The sequence below is a fragment of the Macroventuria anomochaeta genome (assembly GCF_010093625.1).
Source record: "Macroventuria anomochaeta strain CBS 525.71 unplaced genomic scaffold BU25scaffold_20, whole genome shotgun sequence".
NCBI lineage: Eukaryota > Fungi > Ascomycota > Dothideomycetes > Pleosporales > Didymellaceae > Macroventuria > Macroventuria anomochaeta.
This window is the reverse complement of record NW_022985381.1, coordinates 14,224-23,820: the sequence shown is the minus strand read 5'-3', so window position 1 is coordinate 23,820 and position 9,597 is coordinate 14,224. Positions and strand designations below refer to the sequence as shown.

The 9,597-nt window shown below is 54.8% G+C and overlaps 4 protein-coding genes across 4 annotated transcripts; 2 read left to right on the top strand and 2 right to left on the bottom strand.

The window, feature by feature from the left end:
* Positions 1 to 1,211: 1,211 nt before the first annotated feature.
* Positions 1,212 to 2,749, bottom strand: BU25DRAFT_89460 (DHH phosphoesterase). The gene is made up of 2 exons (XM_033712222.1): positions 2,462 to 2,749; positions 1,212 to 2,411 (listed from the first exon to the last, which is right to left on the bottom strand). Exons 1-2 carry the CDS (start codon positions 2,574 to 2,576, stop codon positions 1,228 to 1,230), a joined length of 1,299 nt encoding a protein of 432 aa, XP_033560709.1. The 5' UTR covers positions 2,577 to 2,749; the 3' UTR covers positions 1,212 to 1,227.
* Positions 2,750 to 2,870: 121 nt separating this feature from the next.
* BU25DRAFT_411493 (alpha/beta-hydrolase) lies at positions 2,871 to 3,780 on the bottom strand. The gene is made up of 2 exons (XM_033706566.1): positions 3,684 to 3,780; positions 2,871 to 3,587 (listed from the first exon to the last, which is right to left on the bottom strand). The coding sequence occupies exons 1-2, from the start codon at positions 3,745 to 3,747 to the stop codon at positions 2,923 to 2,925; spliced, it is 729 nt and encodes a 242-aa protein (XP_033560708.1). The 5' UTR covers positions 3,748 to 3,780; the 3' UTR covers positions 2,871 to 2,922.
* An 823-nt stretch (positions 3,781 to 4,603) lies between these two features.
* BU25DRAFT_343187 (uncharacterized protein) lies at positions 4,604 to 5,091 on the top strand (the record flags this gene model as incomplete). Its single annotated transcript, XM_033702941.1, has 3 exons — positions 4,604 to 4,745; positions 4,799 to 4,866; positions 4,921 to 5,091. Coding segments are annotated over 3 exons (381 nt in total), but the record flags the coding sequence as incomplete, so codon positions are not given.
* Positions 5,092 to 5,416: 325 nt separating this feature from the next.
* BU25DRAFT_369495 (EXS-domain-containing protein) lies at positions 5,417 to 9,275 on the top strand. The gene is made up of 7 exons (XM_033703930.1): positions 5,417 to 5,588; positions 5,639 to 5,693; positions 5,757 to 7,424; positions 7,471 to 7,614; positions 7,664 to 7,843; positions 7,890 to 7,979; positions 8,027 to 9,275. The coding sequence occupies exons 1-7, from the start codon at positions 5,575 to 5,577 to the stop codon at positions 9,170 to 9,172; spliced, it is 3,297 nt and encodes a 1,098-aa protein (XP_033560706.1). The 5' UTR covers positions 5,417 to 5,574; the 3' UTR covers positions 9,173 to 9,275.
* Positions 9,276 to 9,597: the final 322 nt, after the last annotated feature.

Here is a 9,597-nt window from a genome sequence, read left to right as displayed (position 1 = left end):
GGGGAGGAGCGGCGAGGGTGAGCAGGAGCAGCTCCGGCAGTGGAGGAATATGTTCGCGTCGTTGTTCACGCAGACTGGTGGCAACAATACACCGCCAGAGCCCTTTCAGCAGCGCTGCTGAGTGACCGCCATGACTTGCAGGACCAGCACACATCACTGGAGCTTGCAGGCCAATCAGGCTGCATCATCGCGGGGCCACAGCAGCTCTGCCATGCATCACACTGCAGCCCGCCAGATACCTCACCAGCAGTAGCGGCGAGAGCTGGTCCTAGCTGCAAGAACAGCGAACTGTCCTTTCAGGTGCTTGAAACACAAGGAACCCCTCGAACCTCATCAACAGCACATTTGTGGTAGATCGGCAGCCTCGCGTGTTATTTCAACGTTTTTTGGCGCCCTCTCGCCTCGCTCCCGCCGGCCCCCTCTGCGACCCCTCTAGCCCCCATCTAGCTCGCATATAGCACACCACCCATAGCACATGGTCCTCGTCTCAAACACGCTGCAGCGCGATGTTTCTCTCTGCAGCAAAGCAGCGCATCTCCTCCAGTCGCTTTTCTCGCGCCGCTGCAGTCGAGAGTCTCGACCTCGTGACGTGCGCGCAACTGTGTGGGCTCGCTCTTGCTGAGCTGCCTTGACCGGGGTCCCCATAGGTGTCACTGCTACGCGAGACTTGCGCTTGATGTGCTGGCACCCCTTAAGCAGATGGACGCATATGCACGGTTTTGCTGTCACGAAACCTCATCTTTCGCTATTGGTGGTCGGTATTTGGTAGCAAGGAGGTGCTCGGGTTATACATCTTGGGATTTGCTGGTGTGAAATTGCGACTGCAGATGCAAGCCAGTGAAGTGGGCGAACGGCTTTCTACTGCAGATGTTGTTTCTGGAGCCAGTCGAGACGCTCGTGCCTTTCGATACGAGCAGACATCGCGCCGTTGCTCGATGCATCGCAGAATGTTACGTTGGGTTGCATGGTCGTTTTTCGAGGAGAGTTGTTATCATGCGTTGTATACACGCTATGCTCAGATAGGCTAGACCGGGATAACTTGACTACCACCTGCATCTCCCATGTGCGACGACACCGCCAGTCCAGAAACCCGGACAACATCTGGCTTGATCCTTGGGCGGCTGCTGGCGCACAACACATGGTGTCACGAGACGGCCCAAGTCCACCAAACATACCCAACGCTTGCTACAGTTGACTCTTGCGCTCTGTGGCAGTGTACTGGTCAAGTCAACTGTGAGCTTGCCTCAGCAACGGCGCGACACGTTTTCGACTATGTTGCACTTGTCGCTGCCACCATACTCTTCTCCACTGCCCGTGGCCCTCGCTACTCGCCACGTCCTCGTCTCCATCCCAGTCTTCGAGCCCAAGTTCCTCCCGCGAGTTCTCCGCGAAGGACCTCGCCCAAGATGCAGCCTTGTCGTTGAAGGCCCAAACGAGGAGCTCGCGCTGGAAGTCTCCACCTTGAGAGGTTGATGTGGTCATGATGCTGTATAAGTCGAGGCTGTGGTCTTTTGCGAAGGATTGCAACTGCTCGAGGAAAGCTTTGGGTGAGGATGAGGATGCTTCTTCGTCGGCTTTGTTTTTCAGAAAAGAGATAGGCTTGACGATTGAGCTGATACCGAGCTTCTGACCGTCATCCTGGTCCCATTCCTTATAGTCCTTTTGTAGTATGTCTTGTAGTTTTAGCGGTCCTATGTCCTTCTTCGCTGCGTCGATGGCTTCATAGAACGCTGTGCGGTCAAAGCTCGTTACCAGCTGGGGGCAAAGCAAAATCTTTGTCTCGAGATATTCAACAGCCTTGCGGTCATGATCGGTAGTCTTGTTCTTGTCCTGAAGATTCGATGTATCGATGAGGATACTCGCCAATGCCAATTGGGCAACACTTGCATCCCATTGTTTGACAACGGCATCGTCGTCCGACATACTGTCGCCTTGGGCGTGGGCAGCGCCCGAAGACAGGGCAGAGCCCGACAACATGTCCCACGTGGGTCGGATGTAGTCTGTGATCAGGCTTGTGCAACTTCCACTCTTTTCGATGATGCGAGGCTCATCGCCCGTGTTTTTGGGTACCCTCCCTTCGTCGTCATGATGGTCAATGACACCCTGCACACGACTGGAGTAGATCTTGCCAAGCTGGCCTTGGAGTGCATTGTGGTCTACCAAAATCCACTTAGTGTTTTCAGGCTTTAGCCTAGCCTGGATCTCTGAAAGTGCCGGGAGGTCATCGAGTGTGATCAGATGTGCCGGCTCGATGTTTGCATGTTTGAACACTGCTAGGAACTCGGGCCTCATGCTGATGCCAGAAGCTGGTATGTTGGTCACGGGTAAGTATAGAGGCGTGAAAGCATTCTTCGGCGGTGCCATAGAGCGAACATAAGCGTATAAAATCTGACAAGTCATCGAGTCGAGATCTATCACCTGTCAGCTCCAAATGCTTTCATAATGCATATGAGGTGCTGACCGGCGGACTCATTGCCAATGACCAGAGTGACCTTCTGGTTCGAGCTGATAGCGGAGCGCAAAGCACTCTTCGCATGCGTGAGAAAGCCACGCAATGAGTTCCTTGGTGCTGCCATTGTGAGTTGATGTTTGTTCAATATGAAGGCACGTGTACAGATGCAGCCCAAGACGATGACGTAAGCTCTGATCACTTGGCACGTGCGTATTCATCTGGAAAAGCCGTCTTTGATTGTGAAGCAGTCTTGTGTAGCTTATCAACGGTTGTACATTAAGGGGAGTACCGTCTTGGTACGTGTGACGCTGTTGTCAGGATTGCGGTGTTCAGCTTTATACTTTGTATCTTAACTCTGAAATGTATAGCAGGGACGGCAGACATGACATAGCAGAATCCATCCAACACTGAGGAGACACGCCGCTTGAACTGTCGTGCATGTATCTATACTGTAGCTTGACTGAGTTTGCTCAGTTGAGCTCGACACTCCCAGCTGGTACGCCCTTGGTGCTCCTCAATCTGTGAGCGAAGAATTGCATGATGGGCAGCATCTCGTCGCGGTTGCTCGGCATACCGTCGCCGTTCTTCTTCCAGTCCTTGATCTCGACAAACTCGAAAGCGTCTTTCAGCTTCGAGACAGCACTGTCCGTGACCGCCGATGCTCTTGATGCCCGGCAGATCAGGACCGGGGTTCTGCTCTTTTTTGTCTTCAACGACAGCGAAGAGGAGAGTTTGCCGCCAATGCTGACAACACCGCCAAGTTCCTCGCCTTCAAGCTCTGCAGCAGCTTGTAGGCTGACCATGCCTCCCTGCCCGAAACCGAAAATGACGATCTCACGGGGCCTGTAGCCGCACTTGCCCACCAGGCCCTCACGAACGACCTTGTCAAGAACTAGCCGTGTGGACGCCTTGAAGCCTGTGTCCATGTCCATCTCCCCCATATTTTGGTCGAAGATCATGTCGTCACCCCAGTGGAAGCCACCGAGGTCGAAGGGCAGCGGAGCAGGTGCTTGTACGGCGATGCATGCTGTCTCAGGTAAATTAAGCTGTTGCCCTAATCGCGTGAAGGAGGCATTCGTGTCACCGAGGCCGTGCAGGAGGATGAGGATGTTGGTGGGTTGCTGAGCGGATGGTGCTGTGTCAATTAGCTGTAATGCTGACTTGTTATGCTGCTATTATGCTGCTGTTATGCAGGTTTTTGCATCACCTCAAAATGTGGATTCTGACGTACCGGGCGTGACGCTCAGGTTCACCGAGGACGGGAAGTCGGCCTTCGTGGGCAGTCGCCCTGGCATGGCTGCGGCGGGTTATGCGTTGTTGCAAGCATGTTGGAGGGGTCCACCGGGTCTGACGCAGGTGGTGGAGGGATGCGGGAGATCGCTCGGCCAAGCGATCAGAAAAGCTTGGAAGGAGCCATGTTGACAGCCTCCAGCCCTGGAAAAGACATGAAGGGCTCCAAAGCTCGAGAGCGAGCTTAGAAATACTGCAGTACAAATCAAAGCATCTCGACTGCACCGCCACAGCTTTCAGCTGCGATGCATCTTCGTATTGAGCCCCAGAGACAGACGGCGTCGATGGCAAAGCTTTACCAAGGAAAGCTTGGCTAGCTTAAGTGCGCAGAAGCCGGGGAACAGTCCGGCCGCAGGCTCATTACGCACACGTCTAGGCCCCACCAAGGTGCTGTTGATGCTGCGTCCGTTCCAACCGACGAGCTGGCCGAGCAGCGATCCAATGGCGACATTAGACGACTCCGTACTGCATCATAAGGGCCCGTCATTTGCAGGAAGTGTCGCAGCTGAGCCACTTATAGACCCTGGATGGCTGATCCAATTCGAGAAGAGAGGGGCATGTTTGGATCCATTCGCCGTGTTGCTAAAGCTGGGCCCTAGATGACGAAGGATGGCAGCGGACATTCCGTTTGAGGATGGTGGAGTACGAGAAGCTACAGCTACTTAAGGTCATCGTCCTGCCCGGCATTGACTTCCATTCACACATTCACACTCACACTCACACTCACAAGCTCTACGCCCCTCCTACCACACTTACCCCTTCTTCACCACCTTTCAGACCAACCACACATTCACAATGGGTTTCTGGGGTATGTTTTCCCTACCTCTGTTCTTCGAATGAGCTGTGCTGATATTGATCACAGACCGCGGCGAGGACAGCTACGAGCAGGTCTACAACAATGACAACTTCGAGGAGAACAAGTCCAGCTTCAGCCATGAGCTTGTAGCCGGAGGTGCTGCTTTCGCTGGCTTCAAGGCGTTCGAGGACCACCAGCGCAACGAGGGTTGGTCACCCTCACGTACCACTACAGTGGACATAGACTAACAGATAACCCAGGCAAGCCTGTCTCGCACGCTTTCGCAAAGGAGCTCGTTGCTGGCTTCGCTGCCGCTGAGGTCGACAAGGTCAGTCCACCCCTTGTACCATTGTAGTGAACGTACGCTGACTGAGGTCGACAGCTCGCAGAGACCAAGGGCGAGGACTGGTTCGACAAGGAGAAGGCCAAGCGCCAGGCTAAGGAGCACGCGGAGCGCATGTACGACGAGCAGTACATCGACAACCACGGTGCTGACCAGTACGACCCCAACCAGTACGGCCGCCCTGAGCGATTTGAGCGCCGTGGCTGGTAAACGCCATGCCCTGCGCATAGAACGTAGATGCACGATACAACGACAATGAATGACAAACGAGCGAAGGCAATACCTTCCTTGCTCTGCTCGAAGTCACTTCTTCGCCGTGATGTCTTTCTTTTCTTATAGTGGCCGTCACGACTCTGAGCAGACACAAGGTTAAGTATATCTGCTTGGACGGAGACGGCGGTGATTGACGAAGGAAACGTCACGAAACGATGACGTTTGATTGCCAACCAGCAACTGCCGGCCGAGGACCCACTGGTGCGATTAGTGCGACTAACTTGTCACTGCCATCCTATGCTGTGCAGACCCTATGCGTGAAGCGTTGCACCGAACTCCTCCTGCACAGCCCGTGGAGGATTCGCAGTGCCCCTTGAGCATCCCTTGAGCATCTTCTCGAGTCCCCCATGTCTTTGCAGAGCTCCGCGTGTTGCGCATTGCTACCCTAACCTTCGTTCTTGACGCGTCCGCAGCGCTAGCATGAAATTCGCGAAGTAAACCGCCCTACCCAACAATCGCGGCTGGACGCAACTAACAGAGCCAGGGAGATCGAGCGCGATCTTGTGCCTGAATGGCGACTCAAGTATCTCCACTATAAGGTGCGCAATGAGGACTCTGGCTCTGCCCCACGCCGAGGGCGCGCTGGTTAATTGTTGGACCAGCTCGGGAAAAAGAAACTCAAAGCCATCAGCCGCGCACTTCGGAACGTGAACCAGACACCACGCCTTCGCCGACGTGGCACGAACACTCTGCCCGGCCCTCCCAACGTCGCCCCGAGATACTCCTTTCTGAATCGCGACAACTTCGGACGTGATGCGAACGACGCGAACGACGCGAACGACGCGAACGGCCCGACCGACGTGCCAGACGCCAGCCAAAGTCGTTCGATCAGACCCAATGGCAGCCGCAGCCGCACGTACTCGTCCCACCTGCCACGCACACCGGAGGAGACACCCTTGGCGCACGGCGAAGACGGATACAATGGGCTGGGCGCAAGCTATGGCAGCTTTGTGGGCAGCCCACCAGGCGGGAAGGATGCCAGCTCGGAGAGAGGGCGACCACCGCCCTCTTTGCAACTGCCGGGCGCTGCATTGGACCCTGAGCATGCCTCGCCGGGCGTGGGTCCTGCAGCAGCGCCTCTCCAAGCGCACAAGACGGTGAAGCTGCCCTCGCCCAGCAACGGCAACGCCTTTGAAGTTGGAAAGACGCGGTCGCCACACAAAAAGCATGCCTCGCTGCCAGCACGATACAGAAGCATCTTCAGTCCGAAGCGCATGGCCTCAATGCCCGGTCATGGCTCGGGTGTGGAGCCTCACCCGCGACCGTTCGTCGAGCGCGTCATGTCTATGGGCGCGCAGGATCCGGAGCCTAGCCCTGGCGATGTGCCCCTCCAGGCCTACCGCGAGCTCGACTTCCGCCAGGCAGAGTTCTTCCAGTTCCTGGATTCAGAGCTGGAAAAAGTCGAGCAATTCTACAAGGAGAAAGAAGACGAGTCTACCAATCGGTTGAACGTGCTTCGAGACCAGCTACACATCATGAGAGATCGTCGGCTGGACGAGCTCGTCAGGCGTCAGACGGCAAAGCTGAAGCACAAGGCGGCTGAGAAACGCGCTGCGCCCGGCACAGAGGTAGACGGTCAAGCGTACAGCTCCAACGACGAGAATGCGCAGGAGCACAAGCTGAAAGGCCACCAAATGAGCCATTCCTGGCTGAACCCAATAGACGCGGCGCTCGAGGCAGTCAGCGCAGGAAAGTACGGTAGCAGTACAAAGGCCATGACCGCGCTGGCAACCCCCTCGGTGTTCAAGCCTATGCTGAACACCGACGACCGTCGTGACTTTGCCCGTCGGCCAGAGCTGCCGGACGTGCCTTACCAGTCAGCGAAGCGAAAGCTAAAGGTGGCTCTCCAGGAATACTACCGTGGTCTGGAGTTGCTCAAGTCATACGCCCTGCTGAACCGCACTGCGTTCCGCAAGATCAACAAAAAGTACGATAAGACCGTACATGCAAGGCCATCGATGCGGTACATGAATGACAAAGTCAACAAAGCATGGTTCGTGAACAGCGACGTCATCGAAGGCCACATCCGATCAGTAGAAGATCTCTATGCTAGATACTTCGAACGAGGCAACCACAAAGTCGCTGTCGGCAAGCTTCGCATCAAGATTGCACGCGCGGGTGACTACACCGACAACACGTTCCGCAACGGACTTCTCTTGTCTGCAGGCGCCAGCCTGAGCATTCAAGGCCTTATCAAAGCATCCAGTCTAGCCGACGCATACCATCCCGACGATCCCGCGCTGTCTGTCAACACCAGCTACTTGCTACAGGTGAGCGCGCAGCGAGATATCATCTATGCAAAGCTAACATGAGCAGATCTATGCTGGCTTCTTTCTCATCAACCTCTTGATACTTCTCTTCTCTCTCGCCTGTCGTGTATGGCATGAACACAAGATCAACTTCGTCTTTATCTTCGAATATGATACCCGTCACTTTTTGGACTGGAGGCAGCTTGCTGAGGTCCGTGTAGTTCACCGTGTTAGGTTGAGTGCTGGCTAACATCAGACAGCTGCCCTGTTGGTACTTCCTCTTTCTTGGCCTGACTATGCAGTTAAACTTTCACCAAGTCGGCGGCGAAGCTTTGTACCTGTACTGGCCGGTCATCTTGATTGGTGTCTCTGTTCTTGTGCTCGTCAACCCTATCAGGGTCTTCTACTACAGGAGTCGAATGTGGCTGTTGTATTCTTTGGTAAGTTTGTATGCGATCTTGTTGTGAACGCGCTAACATTCACCAGTGGCGTCTTCTCCTTGCCGGTATCTATCCTGTCGAATGGCGAGACTTCTACCTCGGCGACATGTTTTGCTCGCTCACGTACAGTATGAGTGTAAGTACACATGAACCTACCCTCATGCTCTCTCTGACCTTATCTAGAACATGGCATTGTTCTTCTGTCTCTACGCTCGCTTCTGGGACGATCCTGCCCAATGCAACTCATCACATTTGCGCACGATGGGCTTCCTCTCCTGCTTGCCAGGCATCTGGCGTGCCCTGCAATGTATACGCAGATACTGGGATACAGGCAACAAGTTCCCTCACCTTCTCAACTGTGGCAAATACTTTGCAACTATCATCTATTACATGACGTTGAGCATCTATCGCATCAACAAGACCGGTCCGAACAAGGCGGCATTCGTTACTTTCGCTATCATCAACGCCATCTACACAAGCTTCTGGGATATCTACTACGATTGGAGTCTTGGTGATCCTCACGCAAGGCATCCATTCCTGCGCAAAGAGCTTGGCTATAAGAAGGTATGGTGGTACTACACAGCTATGGTGATTGATCCGATCTTGCGGTTCAACTGGGTCCTTTATATCGTTGATCCGCTCCAACTGCAGCACTCAGCCAAGACTTCATTTGTTGCTGCACTTGGCGAGATCTTCAGAAGAGGCATATGGTCGGTATTCCGCGTGGAGAACGAACACTGCACAAATGTCGGTCGCTTCCGAGCGAGTCGAGACGTTCCTCTACCCTACGAAATCCCATCGAGTCCTGAGACCCAATTGCGCGCTGCGGATCAACGGGGTGACAGGGTCGATGAGGAGCAGCCAGCCCGAAAGCGCAAGTCTGCTACCGCACCGCCGAACGGTCTGACCCCAACGACTTCCGCAACTGGAGCAGATCTCGAACGCTCTCGCTCATCTGCAAGGCAGCGTCGCGGTTTCCCGCAGGCCGAAGGCGAGATTCGCCCTTCACCTTTGCAGCGCGCCTTTACACACGTTGGTGATATCTTCCGCGACGCGCACGCTCAGGACTTCGAGCGTAAGAAGAAGCCTGAGCTTGGTCGCGATCCGCGCGATGATAAGATGGATGATGGCGAGTCGACCGACGAGTCGGACAACGAAGAGGGTCAGGATGAGAATTCGGGCAACGTGACTGGCGGCGACGAGGGTAACGATAGCGAGAAGAGCGATGATAAAGTTGTGGACCATGTGGAGGAAGATGCGATCTCGAGGGTTAGGGAAGACCTAGCGGTTGGCATGAGCGGTGCTGGTGAAGGGTCGTCGGGTTACTGAGTAGGCTGGCAGCTTCCTAACTTCATCCTCACTACCGCAAGGTCAGCGCGCGGAAGCTTCGACACAGCATGAGCAAGAAGCCGGATATTATTGAATACCAGCGCTTACCTTCGCAGCCCTCCAAACATGACGAGATTGTCTAAACCTCACCTCACCTAAGACTCCACGACCTTGCGCATCTCTGACTTCTCTCACGCAAATACATCATCACTCGACGCCGAATCACATTGCCACACTACAAGTGCCCGCTTGATTGCACCATCATCTCTTTCCGACCAGCAGTGCTTGAGCCTGATCATAAGCCCGTAGCAGCATCGGCGCCTTCACGATGCGCTTCCTCGATTTACCTCTCGACCTAGGCAACGGGAGATACAGCCACATGGCCATACTGAACTCGGCGCCGTTTTGTGCCTTTCGTGGGCTAT